This window comes from Apteryx mantelli, chromosome 7 (assembly GCF_036417845.1).
Source record: "Apteryx mantelli isolate bAptMan1 chromosome 7, bAptMan1.hap1, whole genome shotgun sequence".
Classification (NCBI taxonomy): domain Eukaryota; kingdom Metazoa; phylum Chordata; class Aves; order Apterygiformes; family Apterygidae; genus Apteryx; species Apteryx mantelli.
The window spans coordinates 26,770,770-26,794,263 of NC_089984.1; the positions used below are offsets into that span (position 1 = coordinate 26,770,770).

Here is a 23,494-nt window from a genome sequence, read left to right on the forward strand (position 1 = left end):
CTCCATCTTTGAATTATATATGCTTTAATTCAGACTGTTCTCCAGTCCAGTTCATCAGCATCACCTTGAATTCTACACCTACCTTTCAACATGCTTATAGCCCAGTATTGTCTGCATAACTAGTGAGAAAATTCTATTTCATTTTCTGACTTGCTAATGAAAATGAATAGTTACAGGTTAGGACAAAGCACCATAGATGCACTACCTCCATCCTTTCATTTTGAAGCTGATCCCATGAACCACCCTCCAAGCACAAGTTTGCATCCCCTTACTAGCAGTTTCATTTACGTCACTCTACCTTCCTTATGGGAGTCTCACTTGAGACAGTGTTAAAAGCTTTCCTAAGTAGAGACCTATAACAGGATAACAGGTCTTGTGGGTAGAAGGGAAGAAGCAGATGTTAGAGAAAGAGGAAAAAAATGGTTTGACATAGTTTGTTCTCAGCAAATCCATACTGGTTCCTGCAGATGGTCACACTGTCATCGTCATCAACTTGTTAAGGTCTAGAGTATTGCAATGTTGGTTTGGGTTTTGCTGTTGCTGTTCTAGGGCCTTTCCAGTTGCTGAAATTAGGATTACTTGTCTGTACTTCTCAGGCCACCCTAACCCTTTCTTTTCTAAGTTGGCTGTTCCCTTTACCCATGACTTTGAAACATGACTCTCCTCCTTAAGTTCTTAAAGGTAATATTTAATGAATCCTGACCTAGAAAGCTTGCAGTAATTTTTCTGACAGTGACATGAAGCAGCATCACATGCTCCTCTACCATTTATCTCAAAAGTTTAAACAATGTCAGAGTCAATCAGTCTTATACTAGGCCCAACAAACAGTATCTGAGAAATATACACATTTTTATAGAAAAGGACATGAAGTCTTGAGTTTGTAGTCTGCTCTGAGGGGAAATCGATTCAGATAATATTAACATTCAAGACACCTGCCTGACATTCTAAAAATAGGCTGATGATGAGACAGAACAAGAGATAGGAAATCTTTACAATGATTAATAACAATTTTCATTTCAAGCCTGTCTGAGCCAGTATTTTCTGTTGGCTTCATATAAGACCTTACTGTTTGCATGCCACTAAAAGCAATGCAATCCTACAGTATATATAGTTTATAAATACATAAAAAGAAAATTACTTTGCAGAGACAGATACTTGAAAGTTAGTAACTGCCAGATTAATTATTTAACTTCAATTCTTAATCTTTTGGCCTCAAATCAAGGAATAAAGCTTTGATTCTGTAGCAAAAGCTTGTAACAAAACACTCATAATTTCTATGCACAGACAACTAAGGATACTATAATTTCTAACATTCTTAGTGCTTAACTTTCCAATCTAAAGGAGTTTGGTGCGTTGGTATTATTAAGGCATAATTTTTTTTCCCCCCTAATGAAACACTAAAATCACAATAACACATTTTGTCTGGGTTATGGAAAGGTTTAGCCAAATGGGAAAATTAATATAATACAAAAGCAATATTAATTGCAAAAATATTAAGACCACCCTTATTTTTGCATACTTTATGTATTCTGTATGTGTGAAGTGTAGCAACAATTTGCAAGTTGTGTAGGAGCAACTACTCAACTGAAGTAGTGAAATGCAGGTATGCACACATACTGAATTTGTACCTTTTGCTCCATGCTCCTTCACAGGGACCATACAGAAGAAGGCAGGCACTGAAAGACAAATCTTTTCTTCCTATTTCTGCCTGTTTGTTCTTTCTGAGTATGAAAGTACGGCCCGCAAGTATGCCCCAAACATATGCCAGAATTCGGCTTAGAATATAGCTCTCAAAACCACATTACATAAGAAAGTAAGAGATGATTAAAACCTGCATTTAAACAGCAGAAATCTATTTAATTATTGGGAGTTGAATTTGGCCCATAACTACCTTTGCTATAGCTGTGTTAAGAGGAAAACTGGTATTTCTGGTAATCAAGCTAGCTTAAAAAAATGCACATATTGTTTAACTGCTGTAAAATCTATTTTAGGCTGAGCCTAAAGATACTAATATGCTATAAACACAAATTGAATAACAGGCAACTGGCATTTCACAACCAATAAAAATAAAAATGAGAAAAAAGAAACCAGAACACTTAAGAGAGTCTTAACAGCGACTGGGAAAATGACCTTCTGTACATCAACTGTGACAAATATGTTTTATTTTTTTAGAGAAAGACAGAAATAACAGTATAAAAAAATAAATTATAACACACACAACTGCCATTATGACTTCTCTAGAGACTACTAATCCACATTTATTAATCAAAAAGGACAATTATTTACCAAAGCTTAAAAAAAAAAGTCAATGTGTTATAATGACATTAATACACAATGAATGTTTCAAAAAACGAGCATTTTCCTAGGATTTAAATAGGATGACCTGGATAACGATAGGTGTGGAGGCCTGACAAATAGTGGAATTGTTGACCCTGAACATGATTAGCAAAGAATTAAGAAGGGTTATAATAATGGAGACATATAATTAATACAAATTATAAGTGTGGTTGAGATTTTTTCAAGGCTTAGTAATTAAAAAGGTATTAACCTGTTTTGATTACTAACATGGTACACATTAGATGAGCTGAAATGGCCCAGAAAAGGGTCTCCACATGCCATTACCAGTGAAGAATTATCAGCAAGTAAATATCTTTATATTGAGTGTTGTAAGAGTTAATTTTGATACTATCCTACTTAACATTCTCAGTGACATAGGAAAAATTTACTGATTGTGTATTTACATTAGAGAGCAGATGAACTACACCTGATTTACATAGAAGCATGTAGAAAACACATAGAAAGTTAAACCAGTAAGGACTTACACATGCAGTCCTGGTATTTTTTCAGCTAGTTAGAAGACAGGGTTTTCCATCAATTGCAGTAATAGCATACTTATTTCACCGTTAAAAATTAAAGATATAATGAAATAAAATAACTACCTTGTTAAAAATTAAGGATTCAATGTATAAATGAATAAAAGTAGAGCTGGTTTCAAATACACAGCGAAAATACACGGAACAAAGGGTGTGGGTGTGTGTGCGCATGTGCGTAGGATCACTGTCCATCACAGATGCAGAAGGTAAGTCTTTTACAACTTGTTATGGTTATAGTCACCATAATAAAAAATTAACACCACAATTAAGGGTGTGTCCACATATGTGTAATTACCTCAGAGTAAAGCTATTCACTATGCATTTACTGATTTTCAATTCAGACATGCAACCAGATGATATCCTGTACATAAAAGGACAAGACACAAGGGGAAAATTGCAAACATAGATTAGATAGAACCCACTGAAGTCATGAGGAAGTTGGCTTCGCATTATCTTTTGACTTAAATTAATTCATTATTTTTAAACTGAGAGAAGTCATCAGACAAGCAACTTGGAGTGGAATTATATAGCATCATCCCATTTACTGAACTTGATACCTCTCAAAGGCTGTATTTCTGCACATATTATACAAAGAGCAGAGAATAGTATTTTTCCCCTTTCATATTTGAATCTCATGGTAAACCAAGAGGTTCAGGCACATTTTTTCTTATGCTTTCAGCATCTTCCTCTTATCTAATCATAAACAAAGCAGGATAATAAATTCGTTCACAGCCTGGAAAAGATGCAACTCCTAAGAAGAAGTTGCAAGCACTAATGGAAAATGAGTGTGAAAGAGATGGTATCTGCTTCCTCTGTTAATGTTATGGCTGTGTTTTGTCAGCAAAATCCCTAGTATACCTGCAGTTACAACAGCAGAACATGCTGTGTAGGTATAGCTTATTCTGTTCAGGAAAAGGGTTGAAATACTGCTTCTAGAGACTAAGAGTGGAAAAAGTTTATTTGCATAGTTGTGTTTTCATTAGTGGGTGTCTGTCACTATTGCACTGGTAGGGAAACACTTTTCGATGTAGGGAAGTATCCATGTGATTCATGCCTCATGTTGAGGAAAAGCAGGCAGTATAGCAAATGTTAATTACAGCTTTAAGAATTTTAAGTTTGTCCATTAGTATTATACAACAGGTTTTAATTTATCTTAGCAACATTCAGGAGCACCCTAGCCCTGTGGCCACCGAATGTCAACCAGTCTCTCTCCCACCCCTTCATCAGAAGAAGGAAAAAAAGGAGAGAAAAAAGAATATTAAAAGTCATATTCTGCTTTCAGTTATACTAATTTAACTCTACAGAAAGTAGTAAGTTTACACTGATGTAATTAGTAAATCAAAAACCTCTGGGAAACTAACACATATAAAATGAAGACTTAGACAATTATGGAAATCATACATTTTTCTAGTTGTTTTTACTTCTAAAACACAGGTAGTGGTAAATCAATCACATATGCAAACACAATACAAGAAGGGGGAAGAAGAAATTATACTCTTGCACCAGAACTTACTAGGAAAAGGCTAGGAATCAAACAAGGAGAGAAACAAAACATCAAGGTGTCTGATGGACACTAAATAGGAAAGCTTTCTTGAAAATACAAATTAGAACAGTATAGCAAGATAGAATACGCACCTTTAATGTTGAAGCTGGTGAAGAGCATCACATCAGATATTAGGCCTTTGCAGGGGTTTTCTTCTGGTGTAATTATTCTACTTAGCCACCTAGTTTGGTGGTTTAGGAAAGTTGTAACAGGGAAAATGAAATCACATTGGCATAAAAATGTCTAAAACTACTACAAACTTAATTCTCTTCTTACAGTGCCTTCATACACAAAAAAGTACCTTCACAATAGAGGAGATTATGACAGTTAAACTACAGTGGCATAATTACAAGGGGTTAAATATTTGTTTGTTATCCAGCCATCAGAGAAGACAGAAACTATTTTTGTGTAAGTGGGAGACTTTTCCTAACCCCAATCTTGATTTTCTAGTAGAATATAGCTGTTTAGTGAATCTATTTTGTAATGCAATTATGGTTTAATATCTTATGTTTTATATATGAATTCTCTGATGTATCACAGTTCAGTTAGGGAACTTACAGTGAGATCCCCAGTTGCTGGGACAGAACACATTACGTTACTAGTAATGCTTTTCCATATATTCCTTGTCATGAAATTGCCACGGTTTATCTTGGAAGCAACTACTATAATCTATGCTTTTTTTCAGCCTAAGGCCAGATTTCTGGAATGTCCTTTAATATACGATTACAATTTGAAATTAATCCAGAATTTTAGCTAGGTGGAAAATATGCTTCAATTAGAAGCATGTGAAGCCTGTACTTAGTGTTTTACACTTGCTGCCTCTTAGTTTTCAAGAGGAATATAAAATACTGGTTTTATCCTAAATGATTAGGAACATGCCCACTTTTGAGGATCGTTTTTCCTGCACTGCTACATCACAGACCCTGAAGACAGATTGCCACATTGCTACTCACAGGCAGAATGCTTAAAGTTGAGGCATCTTCATGAGAATTTTTGAGTAATTTCCATGTTTACTCTGAATCATTCCTACGTTCATCTGAGCTTTCAGACAAGGCCTATTTTTTATGAGGTCGGATGAGGAAAGCAGGACTGAAAGCAGCAATTGTCTATGGGCAATGAAAGTTGCAATACAAAAACTTCTTAGCTGCTGGATTATATTAGGAAGAAATTTTACAGGAAGTTTAATTTTGCTGATGGTGTTGTATTAAAAATATTTTTAAAAACATGCAAAGATACCCAAAATAGTGGATAAGGGTAATTTTGGCTAGTAAAAACTAAAACAGAGAGGGGCTAGATTACAAGAACATGATCTGCTCTGAATAAATATAAATGCCACTGCATGGCTGCTAAACAAGCTTAGAGGAAGTAAAGTAGGTAAAACAGGTGTAAAGTTCGGTGGGTGCGACTCCTGTTGTACACTTCTGCTGCAATAATTGTATTAGACCGACGCAGGAGGAGGTGTAATCCTTCATGGTCACAGCTAGATGAGCAGAAGCCCCTGCTCTAGATGCAACTACTCCTAGAACACCACAGTTTTTGCTGCTGCAGTCTATTGCGTTCCCAAAATTGCCCACATGTATGCCCTAGGCAAGATCTGTAGGGAAAGGCAGGATTTATTGGACCAGCTGAAAAAATACACATTGGGCTTGCAAGCTCTCTGTCAGGATCTGAAAAAGGAATAATCTGCTTGAAACCTTGTATACTTGTATAGCTCACACCCCTAGATGATAACCAATACAACACTCCTACAACTTCTGTTAATAATAAAGGCCAAAGCATTTCTACTGTACATACAATTTGAGTGACTCCAAATCACAATCAACCTCTTAATCCACTGGTTGCTTCAAGAAGGGAGTAAATAAGAGGCACTCATCTAGCAGAGTGTACTTTCTGCCGGACACAACAGCACTGTTACCCCTCTCTGATGCACTGCCAATGGTGATGGGGCAGAACTAAGATCTCACTATTTATCCTATCTCCTTTCCCTCCAGCTTTGTCTTGCATCTTACTTACACCAGGAGAGGCCAAAAAGATTGACTCAAGTTAGAATCCCATGAAGACAAAGACATCCATCATTTTCACATGAATTAACACACTGTGTTAAAATTGGGCTCCCACGCAGTTCTAAATCCAGCCAGTTTATTTAGGTGAAAACTACCAACTGCCTTGCTCTAATGAGGATTAGTTAACTTGAGAAATGCTTCTGTGCCTAAACTGAGGCCAAAAGTGTGGGCATACATGATGTAAACTTGACTGTTTTAAATTGGGCAACTCAGGTACTGGTAAGAGCATCTCTATAGCAGCACAGACCCCAGTGGAAACCAGCAGCTGAATGTCTACTCAAATACCCTGACAGATTTTGCTGACCATATGGAGTAGTGTAGTTTGACCTAAGCTGACTAGCTTAAAACTGCCTCAGACATGTCTTCAGTCCCATGTTTGGGTACAGACATAACCTCGGCTAACTCAAACGATCACATCTTTTTATCTTTCTGAAGAGAGGACGAAAGTTCTGTGAAGTCAACTCGCAGCAGTGAAATGCCACCTGTAATAAAGGCAAGCCGTGAAGAGGCATAAGATGGTATCCCCCGAACTAAAGTCGGGTATCAAATGGAGCACATTATGATTTTGTTTTTTAATTTGTTTTCAATATTTTTAAATTTTGAGAAGACATTGGAAAAGAGATACATCCGAATAATGCACACTACTAGAACTGCAAAAAATGTTTTTAGCCTAAAAAGGAGTTAAAGCAGCCAGCCACAACCACGACCTTCCCACGGGGAAATCTACCAAAACATGACAGAATTTTTCCCCCAGAAAATCACAGCCGAGGAGCTGCAACAGAGCTGCCGCCGCATGCCGCGCTCACGCCTCCGAAACCCGTGCGGCGCCCGGGGAGGGAGCCCCGGGAGCTCCGTTCTCTCCCCGGGGAGCGAAGGCTGCGGCAGCCGTTCCATGACGGGCGCTGCAATCGCCCCGCCCGACCGCCAATTACCGGCTACCTAATTACCTCTGAGCCGCCTTTCGCCGGCAGGGACGCGGGGCCTGGCCGAGGCGGGCGGTCGATCGGGCGGTCGCCCCCGGCAGGCAGCGCCGCGCCGCAGCCGCCCCCGGGCCGCAGCGGGGCCGCGCTGCCCTTGGCTCCTCGCGCGGCCCCGGCCCCCGCCCCCGCCGGGCGCGGCTCCGCGGCCCCCCCGCCGCGACGAGTGTCGCCCCGGCTCCCCGCCCAGCCACCCACCCCCTCCGCCGCCGCCTCCGCCTCCTCCCAGAGGCCCGCGGCCCCCTCCCCAGCGCAGCCCAGCCGCAGCTCGCCCGGCAGCAGAGCAGCCTCCGGCGCGCCAGGTACGGGCGCCGCCAGGCCCGGCGCGGCGCGGCGCGGCGGCGGAGGGCGGACGGGACCCCGCGGGCGCCGGGGAGGGATTGGCCAGGCGGCGAGGGGAGGCGGGCGGAGAAGATGGCGCCGAGGCGCGGCGCGTGCTGAGCCGGGCCGGGCCGGGCTATGCGGCAGCGGCTGCGTCCCCTGCTGCGGCCGGCCCTGCTCGGCGCGGCGCGGCCCTGCGCCGCCTCCCGGGCCCCCGCTCCGCGCCCGCGCCGCTTCCTCGGGTACGGCGGGCGCGGGCGGCGGGCAGGGCCGGGGCCCGGGGAGGCGCGGGAGGCCGCTGCCTGCGGGCGGGCGGCCCGGGGAGCGGAGCGGAGCGGGGCGGGCGGCGGCGGGGAGGCCCGGGCCGCGCTCCCTGCCCGCGGGCGGCCCGGCCCGACCCGGCGGCGCCTCAGCGGCGGAGCGGGCTGCTGTTACCGCCGCGCGGCTGCGGCGCTGTGCTCATCGCCCGGGGGGGGGGGGGGGCTTGCGCCTTCGTCTTCTTTTCTTTTTTGTGCAAACCCGGCGTTTTCGCGTTGCTGGACTTGCCCTGTCTTCCTGCGGTATACCTGTCCTCAGTGCTTGAATTGCTTTAAAAACCACGCTGTCGGAGTTAGCCAGAGTTGATGGGAGCGGTCTCTTCAGTTCGGGATAAGCTGTCCAGTGCTGGTCAGCGTTGCGTGGATCCTGTTTCTGCATGTGCAACCTAAGTTATAGTGCAAGCAAAAAATACCTTGATTGGGGGAGTCGGGGGGCCCCATGGACGTTTAAGGGCAAATTAAACTGTGTAGCCACTTGGCGAAGTTGTTCCAGAAAGGAGGTGGGTGAAGGGACTAAGTTGTTTTCTTCCTTCTTTTGGTGCTGTATTTGTCATCTTAATAGCAAAGCCTATATTTGTCACCGTAAGAGATGTCAAAACAGCTTTTTTTTAGCCAAAAAAAGGAGTTAGGATGACTCATGCTGCAAATTCTTGTGCGTCAAAATTTGGATGCACCGTTATTGTTCATAATTACTACGTATACTGTGCCATGAATGTGCAATGTATGCTTTGCTTATTGTAAAGGTGCTCCTCAATGTATATTCTGAGCCAGTGCTCTGCTGAGGCTGTAGTTTCTCCTCCTAGGTTACTGCTTCTCTTTTAGCATGTGCATAGATCCACTACAGGGACTTAACTTTATTTACATGAGTGGGCCTGGTGTATTTTCATACTGCCTACAACCATGATTTTATCATCTGTTTAATTTTAACTGTGAATTAGGATCTACATAAATAATAATTAAATGAGAGTGAGCATAATGCTTTCACATTTTTTTTTTTTTAAGATGGGAAAATATGTAAAAACTAAGAATTTGCTTCTTGGTTGCATGTTCCCTGTTTCTCCCTCTGAATTTTGTCCATATTTACACTTTTTCAGCTATAACTTGTGCTTGTCATCTAATTCTTAACCTTCATCTGCACATCAAGTAGCTAAGATTGCTCCTCAGTTAGACCTTCTTATCTCCTCTTCATCTCATATACAACAGTGACATTATCTATTCTAATTTCAACAACAACAACAAAATCAAATGGTGTTGATGTTGGGAGGTCCCTAAAAGAGTTCATATTCACATGTGTGCATGCTTTCTTGCTCCCTTTCTCTGCTCTGTCTACAATCACTTGTCATGGCAGTGGCTTAATTCTTTAGATGAAATGGTACCTATAGGACTTGATCAAAGGGTCAAGGATGTAGCTCATTTTGCATGTGAATACAGAAGTAGCTCCCTACCCTGTTAAGTGCAGAAAAAGAAAGGAGAAAGGGGCAAAAAGTCCATTACCCCTAGTGCAGCTCCTGTTTCTTTGAACTGGAACGTTAGGCTCGTAGCTAGGGGTCATTGCGGGTTATTGTGTAAGTCATCTACTAAAAATACTGTCAGACTCCAGGAAATCACATGTTGGGTTGATATTTCTGATATATTAATTGTATTGTATTAGATGCTTTCATAATAAACAATTTTGATACATTAGTCTTTTAGTAAAACAGACATTAAAAGGACATTTTTGTAGTAAGAAATGGCTGCAGAGAAATTAATTTAGTTGGTATTGTGTCTACAGTTATATATTTGTACATGACGAGTTGCTGTCAGTGAGTGTCTGTATGTTCTCAGCTTTATGTCCATAAGTTGATAAAATATTCTTATGAGACAGCACTGTATATATGTAAAAAGGTGATTTTTGGATAGAACTTGCTCAAAAGTTGATTCACTGTAGCTTTCTATTTAGAAGATCTCACCTTCTGCAGCTTGATTTTTTTTTAGAATGAGTCATAGCTTGCCTGAGCTATTGAAATGGAAAAAAACACTATAGAATTGAAAGTTTACTTACAGTGTTAACAGTAGTATTTGATCTGAATTGTCCAAAATCATAAAAAGTAAGACACAAAATGGGTAAACAGTTGCAAATACCTTTGTTAAAACACACCGCTGACTGACTTTTGTAAACTGTTTGTTGTTATAGATCTGTTGGTTCTGTCAAAGCTCTAGTGTTAAATAAGCAATTGTTTTTAATGGGGAATTACACTGAATAATATACAGTTGTTGTCCTTTAGTGTTAGCCTGACTAAAGAGGGAAGTTCTGGACAGTGCTTTTCATGACCCAGAATTCTAAAGTTCTTATGTATTTTGTAGCTAGATCAGTTTTTCTTACCAGTTCTTATGTCTTCCTGTATATTTTGTTCTTGTTGTTCGGTCCAACTAAAGTTTTAGTCTGATCTTGTTTTTTTTGTTGTTTTTTTTTTTTTTTATTCAGAGCTCACCAGTTTTCTTTTGAGGATATGAGACAGATGGTAACATAAAGTGTAAAGTGAGTTGGCTTTACAAAGAGTCTTGGGCAATCTGAAGTGCTACTTGCTGATAAAATATATGAAATACACATCAAAATGGGTATTCTAGAATAAAGCATAGAGGTCTCTTCTGTGGCATCCAGTCTTATAAATATCCTAGCATGTGCAAGGCCATGTGCTAGACACCCCTGCTGCACTGTGGTTGTGGATCAAGCCAGGCAGCTGTAGGGTAGTGGGAGAAAAAAGGCTGGGAGGAAGAAGGGAGGATAAGAAACACTGGCTTACAGGTATTTTATATATAAAGCAATTAATTGAATACACAAATACATTTCTGAAGAAAATGAGTAAAATGCACTTTCAAGGAGCTAATCATGTAATACAGAAACTAGTCTTATCAGTCTTATGATTAGCATGTGACTTGACTCTGTGATGAAAATAATGATACAAACTAAAATACTGTACCAGATTTATGAAATCGTTCTGAAGAACCTATATCATCACACTGTCTAAAGATTAAAATCAATAATTTTACTTAAATTTAAAAAATAACCAGTCTTTCAAATAATGAAAGACTTCAAAATCCTTTTGGAATCTGCCTAGTTTTCAGCAATCTGATAAAAAGGAGAGACTATGAAATGCTGGGGAAAGGTTAATTTTGCTTTTTTACTAGTTTTGGTGAACTTGGATAAAGCTTGTTTACCCTGGAGGATGTGTTTTGATGAATTGTTTGGGGTGATTTTAGAAGAGATATGGAAAGAAGGCAGAACTGATGTAGCAATTAAAAAAAACATGTTATCCTTTATTGCTATGTCTGAAATTAGATCATGTAAAACCCTGCCTTTTTATATGATTTTGTTACCCAATGCTTTGGAAACTGAGACGGTCAGGTTCAGGACTATAGTTTTAGGACAGTAAGTTTGCTTTCCGGTTTCTTGTTTGTATATCCTGTCTTGTTTGACCAACCCAGGGCTGTTGAAACACCCATCACTTTACTATTCAGGCCGGTTGGTCTGAATACTTGGGCTCTGATCTTGTATGTGAAACTCCTATGGCCCCGTTTTTGCCGGGTTCCCACACTGTATCTTGTGATTAATCCTACTGGCAGTTCACGTGCGCTGATGTGTAACACCAGCGTTTCTGCCGTCGTGTTAGCAGTGAAGCCTGTTGCAGACCAAGTTTTACTGCCCTGACCTAGAATCCCTAGAAGCTGGAGCTTTCTGGGGGTGAGAGCAAGGCGTCTGCCCCAGCCACGGTCATCAGGAAGGAATCGCCCGAGTCAGTTAAAGACTGGGCAGAAAGCTGCAGGCTGAGGTTCTGAAAATGCTTTAATTGTAGCACGACTTCAGGATTTCTCCAAAATGAACCGTATAACAAGACCTCAAAGATATTCATTATCCCCAACTTGCGTGATTAGTTGTTCTTAGTAACTTTGTAGCATTGATTAATTCGTTGTGGATCTTTGTAGTTGGATTTTTTTGTGTGTGATGTAAAATTGTGTGCTGAATTCCTGCTGAGTCTAAAAACATTATAAAAGTGTTAAAATTTTCAACAGTTTGTCTGCTTATGCAGCCTGTCTGCTTATGTATGCAGTCAGATTTATTTAATTCGGCATCCAGGAATACATTGGGATCTTAGATACATTCTCTATCTTCTTGGCAACTAAATTTACATAAGATTGTTACTGTGGACTATGGATGTTGAAGAATGTGAGCTGTTTTAATCTCCATATGTTTAAAGGTGGGCTTACTAGCTTTCTCTGCTTGAGAACCTGTAACCTAAAAAAACTATGGGAAGTGCCTGGAAGTATCCTTTATGGTACTGACCACTCGAGTTGATTTAACCTTATTTGTTGAGATTAGTCTAGTTCTGTTCCAACTTTTTATGACATTCTTGGTAACAAAACATAATAAAAACATTTGTCTTATTTTTGGAAAGTCCTTAATTGTATAGGCTAAAATTTAGGTTTAATTATGGTACGCAAATGAATCAAGAAGTTGAGAGCAGGTAGATTATTGGATGACTTACCAGTAATGTCACTGTTACGCATATAAGGATGTCACAATGCCATCAAATGGTGTTGCCATCGGCAGATGTGAGAGGAAGAAGAGGAGGGGTAAAGACACGTATAAGAATGGAGATTTATTTTATTATTACAAAGCCACCAACTTGTAACTGAAGAAGTTCATGAAATCCTCTGGAGTGCTCAGTTCAGTGCTGTCTTTCCTGTAAAAGAGGTGAGAAAACTTGCTCTGGTTTCCCTTGGCTGGTATTTCTGCAGCCCTAGGCCTCCTGCCAAAGCACACAGCGCTTCCTTCACTCTGGGCACTGGCAGCTGAAGAACTCCTTCATGCAGGTTATTAAGAACCATAAACCAAAATGGATTCGTAAGTAATATAGAAAACATAGATCTCTTGCAGGTCAGAACAGAGAGGTTTTGGCTCAAGAGAAGTTTCAGTCTCTCGTAAGTGGTAGGCAATGAAGTTTGGAATTAAAAAAACTAAATGGCTATAAAGAAAATACAGGACTTGGAGCAGGTGCAAGATACTGGATTGAACATTTTGATGGCCTCTGCAGAGTTTCAAACATGCAGTTAGAACTTGAATAACAGTGGTATTACGTACATATGGATGTAATACATATCGAGTGTTTGCAAAGACAGTGATGACAGATGAGTTGAAAACCAGTTCTCAGTATATACAATTGTAAACTTACATTGAGCATGTTGCAGCACCCTCAGGTGAGTGCAAAAAGTATTTTGGGATCAGTTGCATAAACGCTTCAGGAAAACCCCAAATTTTAAGATAACTGAGATCAATTGGAATCAAAAACTGCTGTTAACTGTTGCTATTCATCTGGTTGCTTTTGGGTGATCATTGTTTATAGACATTGATCTGGCTCAGACCTATGTACTAGCATTTGACTTAAACATGCACAGCCTGTTTTGCCAATAAATTTGGGAAAAACCCTTTGGGGTTTGTGCTTTTGGGGGCCACATTTTTTTATTAGCTACTTACATTCTTTCATTGAAGACAGCTCTCAGGAGTTTCTGTTAATTGGGTTTCAAAATGATCCTTTAATTGTTCAAACATTGAACTTAGTTTTGACTATGCTGGCTAATTTTTAATTAAAATAAGCTTACTAAAATAACTATGAAAGATTAAAAATGTTAGGCAGACTCATATACCACTTAATCCCACTCCTGCTCTGTAATATTCTTTTTGCAGCTGGAACCTAGAATCCCCGAAGAGCCTCACTGATTCCAAGGGACTAGTTGCCTGGAACTCATTACAGAAATGAGGCCTTAAAGAATAGGATGTAGTTTTACTTTAAAGTGCTATAGGTTAAAATTCAACATCTGTTTTAACTGATTTTTTTTCTTGTACAGATTGTCTTTTAGGTGAGAATGAAAAATCATTAAATATTTTCTATATTGAATAGGGGTGCTGCTTGCAGTTCAAACATCCCCATTCTTTCCCTTTTCCTTCTAGTTCAGTCACCCTGCCACCTGCAATTTTTGAGCCGGAGAAAGAATTCCCACAATGCCATAGTAATGCTTTATATTTGTTCCTGCTGTCTTTGCTTCACTGGGTCTTTCTCTGTCATTTCTGTTATGTAAAAGTAGTATGAAACTTTTTCTTTTAATGACATCTTTCTTAGTATGTTGGCTCTATTGCATCTAGTTTGTGGATTAATTTCATAGCTACTGAACATCAGCATCCAGTGTTCACTGTAATGATAGTATAGCAACATATATATACATGACACTGGTACTTCAGGGCAGGTTTTGAGCATTGCTCTAGGAATTAGGCTACTTCTTAAAAAGCTGCAAGAAGAAATACAGAGTTCTTTTAGTTCCCTTTTTTTCTATTGTCAAAAGCAGTTCTATTGTCAAAAAGTGGTTTGTAGTGATTTGCAATTCTTGTGTGAAGGGGAGGAACGTGGTATTGTTATAAAGTGGTTTCTCTAAGAACTTCGAAGTTGCGCAGAAAAGCAGTGATACGAGGGAATGTTGATACTATGTCTTGCAATTTACTCCTTAAGAAAATGTCATTGTGTAAATATTTTATCTTACATGAAATTGTCTTTCCTAGCTATTGTATTATGATAACATAGCACCAGGAGGAACAGTACTCTAGCTGGAAGGTATTGGTCTTTTATATTTAATTTGTTCATTGCCTTCCAAGAATATTGCGTAGTTGATCTGCTCTTGCTTTTGTATGAATTTGCTGGTGGGACAATTTATTTTGCAGGGAAATAACGGTGGGTTAATCATGCAACAGAAGTTGAAGAGAATGTTACATTCATAATTCCCATTGAAATAACAATCAAGAAAGAGATAATGAGATTAAGTTCTTGGTTTGAAGGCTTAATTACTGACCTTGAACTTTTGAAATTTGTAATTTTTCCTATATTGAAATTTGACTACCAAACTTGAGGTAACCTTTGAAGGAGGCAAAAAATAGGGAATGATAATAAAATGAAATGGAGGTGTGTAGCTTCAGAAAATATCAGCTGAAATCTCCTAAGATTTCACAGAAGCTGCATAATCTGATGAATCACATTGGAAAGATGAATCATTTGAACAAACAGTAAAGTTCTGTGACTTAATGATGTGGCTTAGAAATAACAAGGAGATGCCAGATCACAAAGAAATTGTATAACATTGTCAGAAAAACTTGAAAAGTTAATAGAGTATCTTAGAGTAAGCAACTAGTATATTAATGAGATGAAATGTTTAAACTAAAACTGAGTGATAAGCGTTCATTAGTGGGGTGAAATCTGTAGATTCAAAGACCTCCTTGCTCTCATACATACTTAGCATTTGTCTGGAAGAGACAGTGAAACAGATAATTAAGACCAGTTTATTTATTGATTTCCATCCATGAAAAGCAGGACCTATTTCCACTTCACCAATTTTGTTCAGTATCTAAGTGTAGTGGCATATTTCTACTCAGTACTCTGAACAAGTCTGTAATCATGAGCGCCTATTATATCTGTGCTGTTGATGCAGAGAAACACAGATCTTGCCATACTTGGAGTAATATTCTGTGCACTTCAATATCCTCCGTTTTCAAACGGTATCTGCCTTGCTTCAGGGCAGGGAAACCCATAGCATCTTCCAGGCAGAATTAGCCTGGGTACAGGGTTAAGCTGGAAGATAAAGGGCAGGTTTAAACAAGAGTTGCAGGCATTTAAATTGGAATTCAGCATCTCAGTTATTGTTTAATATTACGTTTGACTGCACCCATGATACCTGATTTTTCTTTTTTTGAAGTAATTTGTAGTGTGAGAAGGATGTCTTAGTACTAGAAGTATTTCCTCCTGAAAAGCTTTCAGCTATACATTTACAAAAATTACGTCGTGTTGTTTACAGCTCTGGCTTAGAGGCATTCAGATTCGGATTATTCCTTGATGCTTTCTGTATTCGGTGCTTCTCCGTTTTAGTTGGGCTGTAATTCCTGTTTGTAATCTTGCTTTCCTGTGAGGGAGCTTTGTAACATTAAGTACATGTAAAAATTCGAAAGTAATTTTATGACTTCTTTCAAAAGTATTCAGGGATCTAATGCTTACTTGACTGCTTTTCTTTATAGCAATATCTTTTCTTTCTTCAGTTTACATTTTTATCTCCTTCTTCCCCAAGCATAAATCCCATCTCATACAAATTTTCATTCTGCCAGAAGTAAAACTTCTGATTTTTCTGTTTGTGAAACTGTTTTTCACTGATTCTACAGAGGCCACTGTGTTCAGAAACTTTCTATCCTGGAGGTGTTAATACCAACCAGGTCTTTATCAGCTGCGCTGTACCATACCCACGTAGCGCCAGCAGTCTGCTGCCTTCAAGGTGGCCGGTCTCTGTACGTGGATAAATGGGAAGGAGGTGATCCAGAGGCTCGCAGAACCGCTCCTCGTTTTAAGAATGATACAGTATTTTAAGAAGGGGATTTTATTAGCTGATTCCCTTTTATATTTGTAATTTTAAACTTTACATAGAATGTCATTAGGTTTTCATTTCCAGAGTTTTTCTTTGCCTATCCAGAAACATTTAGTATGCAGTTGATTTGATTGCTAGAGAGTTGGTTAAAATGTCATGGCTGAAGACACAGAACAGTAAATAAGTAGAAAACTGGGCAGTTTTTGGTGGACTTTTTTTACAGTCTTAAAACATGGCAAACGTCTATGAAATCCCTTGAGCCTTATGACCTGAAAATGGGAAAATAAATACAATGAAACAAACTCCTTGTTATATAAGTGATATTGATAGAACTGTACAAAATTGTGTTATGCCTGTGTGTGTGCTGTGGAGACTTAGCCTTGGATCTGGTTTTGCTCACAAGTGAAATTAATTCACCAGTTACTAACCCAAATTCATGTAGTGATTTACTTGGCGATATAAAAGGTGACATTTTCACCATAAAAAAAGGTCAGTTTAGTTGGTACTGTATACTCGTGTCAGGCCCCTCGCTAAAACCCTTCTTGTAAAACAGGGTTGAGGTTTATTGGCAGTTGGGTACAGGAATGAGCCGCGTGACTGTATCGTGCTTGGCTCTAAGCGTTACGCTCTCGTTTAGCGCTTCTGGGGTTGGCTCCAATTTCTCTGTCCGTCTGTCAGCACGCGGCCGAGCGCTTCCCCTCCTCCCGTCCATTCATCCGCAACCCAGCGTCTCGCCTTTTCACTCGGCAGTAAATTAGATAGCCAGAGACGACAACTTCAGAATCACATTTTCATTATTAGTGTTTAAAATGTTGTCGTTAAACAAATATGTCTCATAGCATCTTTGTTACGCTAACAGTGGAAGTTTCAGCATGTGAAGCAGTTTTTTTCCTATTTTATTCTCGCAGTTTTGCGGTGTGAGTGGAGCGTGGGGGGGGGGGTATGTTTAATGGCACCATGGTAGATGATATAACTCTCTTGCTTGAGTGTCTAGTGTCTTACTAGTAAAATTCTTGTATATCTAAGATGATGGCAAAGTTACAGCATTTATGATATAACCACCAATACAAAGATATAAAATACTTTCCTGAATCCTGAGAGTACGCTCAAGATAGCAATACAGACTTTAATTTACTTTTGTTCATTTCATTTCATCATAATAAGGGGATGATATTTCTTTACCAAGTTACTTTTTAAATTGCTCTAAGTGTGAAAAGCAAAATTGATTCAATTACGCAATCTGCAATTTTATTATATCACTTTGTCTTTAACATGACTGTTTCTCAGGATCTGGACCATAACTTATTTAGTCCAGTTTTACGAGTTTTGCATGGAAGTAAATTTCTTGCTCTCTGTATCACTCACAGCCTATTCTCTAATATACTTATTCATGTATTAGCAGTGCTTAAGTAAAAATAATATCTAAAATTTCTTTTATTTAAGGCTTCAGAAGGAGACAAATAACAAAATGAACACTCTAGCTATTAAGAGAATAACAAACGAAATTATCAAATCACCTGAGGATAAGCGAGAATATCGTGGACTGGAATTGGCAAATGGCATTAAAGCACTTCTCATCAGCGACTCCACCACAGATAAGTCTTCAGCAGCACTTGATGTACACATAGGTATTTAATACATTTTGTTTTCATTAGATCATTAATAAAAACTGCTTTAAGTTTTGATATTTTAATTGCAAATAAACTGATGGAACTATACAGCAAAAATTTGGTAACCTTTACAGTAGTATCCAATTGGCAGCCTGGCCTTTTACTGTAATTTAGAGTTTATTTAATTTTTTGATGTATCAAGTAGGAAGTTATTAGAGCTAATTAAATTCACTAGATGTATTCTGTGTTTACTCAAGTGTAGCTCAGTCTGCAGAGAGACTTTTTTAACCATTAAGTTTCAAGTTACGGAAGATCTTTTCGATGCAGAAAAGGGGAGGGTATGAGTGCAATTATTTCAGATAGCTCCATCTTTCATGTCAGATGTCTTTTCATGTTAAGTTACTGATGCGTAGCAGTAAGAAAATGTTGTAGTGCTGGAGGAAGCGGGGAGGCAGCCCCTAATGTCTATGATGCCTATTTGTGCAAACAGAAATATTGGGAATAGAAGGCAAAGGCAGGTACTTTGTCTCTTTAAAATCACTAAAGTATTTCTCTACTTACATGGTTTCGCAGTTGGTTTCAAAATGTGATGCACCCACACATTACCTACACGTCCTTACTCTTCCTCTTTCTGTCTTTGTAGTTGGGCGCTCTTGCTGCCAATGGTGTTAGGACAGATGTAGCGTAATCTTGAAAACTTCTGGCCCCTCTTGTAGTGGGGATGGCTGTCACAAGTCATTATTTAGTTCAGAGGGTCCTAACTAGTTTTGTTGGATACCATGGCAGTAATAGCCAACTGCTGTGTCCAGTTCCTACAGATGTCTCCATTGCTTTCACCTCTGCTCTCCCATTGCACCTTGTTGCACACTCCAAAGCAGGACTGCCAGACTCAAATTTCCACATTTCTGGCTTTTGCTCCTACACACCATTGTCATTTTTTAGTCTGTGTGCCTTCAAACCTGCTGCCTGATCATCAGTAGCTGCTTGTTTTCAAGCAATTACAGCTTATCCCTAGTCCTATAAACCACAAGATAAATACCTCCTTAATGGCATCTGGCAATTGCTACCTCTTAATGCAGTGCAGTTATTGAAATCAAGGTATAGAAGTCAGAACATTGTGATCTGCCAGATCTTTACAGATTATGAGTCATGGACTTCAGTTTAGAAATTGTCTCTTTATAAGCCAATGCAGGCTGATTTGGTGAGGCAGTTTGAGACACTAATTGGTTCAGTTACTCATTTTAAATTTCCTTTTCTTGAGTTTAGTTGACTATAACTGCCCAAGTGTCTACTTGCATTTACAGAACTGGTATAATTGACTGAGGCAACAAGCCATAGTATAAAATGTGTTAAAAAAACTTAATGTTTTAACATTACTTTTCATGAATGGTTATATGAATTTTTTTCTTCTGCAGGCTCCTTATCTGATCCCCCAAATATTGCTGGGCTTAGTCATTTCTGTGAGCATATGCTGTTCTTGGGAACAAAGAAATACCCAAAAGAGAACGAGTACAGTCAGTTTCTTAGCGAGCACGCTGGGAGCTCAAATGCTTTCACCAGCGGCGAGCACACCAACTATTACTTTGATGTGTCACATGAACATCTAGAAGGTGCACTGGACAGGTAAACGGAGTCTTGCTTACTTTTAGTTTGGTAATATTTGTGCTATTTGAAATTGCATAAAAGTTCTTGCTGATAGTTTTATCTTTGTAATAATAAAGAAAAGGTTGAGAGCACTGTGTTTAGTTAAAGTTGATATTAGATGTTCAGTACAAAAAAGTTCTGCTCAGACTTTTTCAGCTGTCAGACTTACTCATCAAGGCAGATTTTCAAAGTCCAAGGACTGTGTTTACAGTGAATATTTTTGAAAATATTTGGGGCACAGAATGTGGTCACTAACTTTTGCATTGTACAAATACTGTGATTATATGATCAAATATTATGCTTGCCACAGGATCCTTACATCATTCATAGTATAAGAAGGATGAAGTCTAGAAATGAAATAGGATTCGTTTAGTAAAAGGAACTGACTAAAATCCCTGCCTTTTGTGGGAGGGACGGAAATTGAAAGGTGTGTAGTCAGTGAGGCAAAGCAAGCGGATTTTGTCATGGGTGAGAAATGTTGTGGGAAGTTTTTTGTCCCCCCCCCCCCCTTGCCTATGCCATAGAATTCTTATGTATGTTTTCTGGAAGTCTGACAAAAGATTGATTTGATTTGCAAGATGAAGAGCCTCTTGCAGCTAAACTTCAAAGCCATGGAATTGTTGAATGTATGAAGTATGATGTAAGGTTGATCCTTGTAATATTTTGTATGATGAATCTGTTATTGTCTGCCTTTATAAATAGAGAAATAAAGATAGTGAATGCAAGTCAAAACTGTTCTTGGATTAGGAATTCTGCTTTTTTTTTTTTTTTGGATCAAATTAATATATTCAGCTATTTTCAGGAAGGATTTTAAGCTTTATACTTTCCTGTTAAATTTTTTTTATGTACAGAGCTCTTGACCTGAAAAAAATTGAAAATTTTCTGTTTAGATTTGCCCAGTTTTTCCTGTGCCCTTTGTTTGATGAGAGCTGCAAAGAAAGGGAAGTGAATGCAGTTGATTCTGAGCATGAGAAGAATCTAATGAATGATGCCTGGAGGTTGTTTCAATTGGAGAAGGCTACTGGAAACCCCAATCATCCCTTCAGTAAATTTGGAACAGGTTTGTCAGAATATAATTATCCATCCATTGGAGTTTTGTGTAACATACGTAGTAATACTGTTTATATAAAATTGGTAAAGACAGGACTGAAACAATTCCCTTTTTCCCCCCTCCATGCATGTTTATTGTGGTGCTTTATTGCATTTTCCACATCATAGACCAAACAGAGCTGGACAAAAACACAGAAAACAGAGCGATACAAAATTTGCAGTACGATGATGATGGACCCTTTATGATTCTAATAATTACTGCAGTGGATGCTATTTTCCAGTGACTGGATTGAGTTGTCATAATTTGGGACTGTAAATCTTTGTGCACAACAAAGTGAACAACCAGAGTTTGAATTGCTGTTAGCCGCATGCTATTTTGCTAAGAAGTGTTGCTATAAGAGAAGGTAGTGAGCAGAAGGGTAAGCAAAGTAGTGTGACGATCATTGAAGGAGAATATAAAAACAAAATCTTAAGCATAAAACACAACAGCAGTAGATGGCTAGGAAAATTAGTCTTGGACAAACCCTGATTTTATGGTTATAGGTTTTTTTTCAGGCTTTATTATTCACAGAATACTCTGTAACAATTAAGCCCCAAAACCTCAATTTGAAAAACATTAGATGTCATGGTTATGAATAAAACCACAAATTGTTGACATTTTTGGCAAAGTTTAATTGGAGTTGTTTTCACTGCAGTTATTTTCTGCGTGAATTGCAAGCTTATTTGTGGAACTATCAAAGTAATAGGGCCATTAATTCATGTATTGTACTGTTTAGTCCTTGAGCATCAGTGTTATTTGTGGCTGGGTCAGTTAGCTGGAAGAATAGTTGGTGCAAATACTGGGTGCTGTAGGATGATGGGAAGGCAGATAATGAGCTTTAAGGCTGGCTGCTTCCTCCGTCTCAAGAACAAGAAGAATATTTTTGTGTTTGATGATGTGAGAGGCTGGTAGCCAGCAGCAGCAAGAGCCTGTGTTGACTGTTTTCTAATAAACAGAGGCTCTCTGAAATGAGAAAATTATAACTGTATTCCCCCAAAAGGTTAATTCAGAAAGATAGTGTTAGGAATTACGTATTGATACGCAGGCAAGCATCCAAAGTATGTTCTGTAATCTCAGAAGGGTAGAATTTGGCCTTCCTGAATTCTTGAAGAAATTTTTTGCTGTTACTGAAGAGAATATTTTTACATTTCTCCACAGCATTCAGAAAACGTCAGTGAAAGTTGTAGAAACAGTTTTCTACAATTTAGGAAGGTTTTACAGCTGGCAAAGGTGAACTGGTCTCATGGGGAGAACACCTGAAGTGTGCTGGAATTCCACAGCAACAGTAATACTCAACTCTTCTTAGTTTAGGCTCTCATTCTGAAATTAAAGTATAGCATGTAGCCTTCTTGTAGATCTGATTTTGCAGGACTAGAGCCCAACTTTGGCTTGTATTTACTCAGGGTTGCCAGCTGTGATACAGTTTTCATGACAAATGCGATTGGCATCCTTTTTAATTTTTTTTTTTTTTTAATTTTTTTTTTGACCAGCCGAGATGTTGTTACACAGCCTAGCAGAATACAGCAGTGACTCCATTTGGTGCTTCAGGGCTCTGCTCGTTGCTGTGGAGCCTGTTTTGCCAGTGAACTTTCTGGTCCCCTTTGTGTATCCAGAGAAACAAATATACCTTAATCCTTCAGTTTTCTTGTTAGTATGAGTATCTTGTCCCCGGATATCCTTTGCTCATCTCACTGAATTGCTACCTGTGACAGCAATTCTACTCCATCAGCACCTCAACTGTGTCCAGTACTTCCCCAGGCAATCTGCAGTGTCCAGTGTCCATCCTCTTACATCCATAGGTGTCTTCCCACAGTTGCCTCTTAAGGTACTCCAGCACACTTACTGTGCTAAAGCTAGTGCTTTACCTTTTCCTGATTAACATAAATATTGATTCTGTGGGAGTGAAGGTGCTCGGGTATTTAAAACTTCTGCATTTCGCTTGTCTGCAGGCTTAAAACTGTATGATCTGATATGCTGCTGTAGTTTATAGCGTGGGAAGGAACATCAGCAAAATATTTTAAAGTGTGCTACCTTGATGATCCTTTTTAAGCTTCGTTGGGAATCCTTGCTTTTATTCACTTACATGTGAAGCTTTAAAATGAAAGAAATGTATTGCTTCAGGCAGCCTCTCTGCATAATATATTGTTGGCTGTTGTAATGAGACTTGTCTCTAGTCACCAAACATCTGGACATTATGCTTGTCTTGCATTATACATGTTGCTAATTTTGCCTTGTTGGTTTGTGTTAACTCTTTACCTGTGATAGTAGGATTTGTGCACTGGCATGTACCAGGAGTGCGCTCTCGGTGTTTTCTCTCATTCGTGCTGTTTTTTCTTTAAACATACAGATTTACTTTGGTTCTACATTCTCTTGCCTTATCCCTCCTTTGCATCCTTTGCTCTCCTCTGTAAATGATCTGTGTTTGGCTTCAGTGAGTTACTGGTTTCACAGGTGGCAGATAGAGTTTACGGTTTTGGTCTGTAGATTCTATGGACGTTTTTGTGTGTCCATGTAGTAAAGGGAAGTGGGGTTGATTAAAATGCAGTGTGTTCTGTGTAGATTCTAATTTTTCTGTTGTTTCAAGCCTCCTACTCTTGTACTAAACAAGAATTCTGCTTTGACTGTA

General features: G+C 39.1%; 1 protein-coding gene across 1 annotated transcript in view; it reads left to right on the forward strand.

Moving 5' to 3' along the window:
* Window positions 1-7,714: 7,714 nt before the first annotated feature.
* Window positions 7,715-23,494, forward strand: part of IDE (insulin degrading enzyme) — a 75,816-nt gene continuing 60,036 nt past the window's right edge. The window contains exons 1-4 of the mRNA XM_067300076.1: window positions 7,715-7,758; window positions 17,968-18,152; window positions 19,550-19,757; window positions 20,669-20,838. Coding sequence (XP_067156177.1) covers window positions 17,993-18,152; window positions 19,550-19,757; window positions 20,669-20,838 — 538 coding nt within the window. The 5' untranslated portion in view covers window positions 7,715-7,758; window positions 17,968-17,992. The remainder of the gene's footprint in view (window positions 7,759-17,967; window positions 18,153-19,549; window positions 19,758-20,668; window positions 20,839-23,494) is intronic.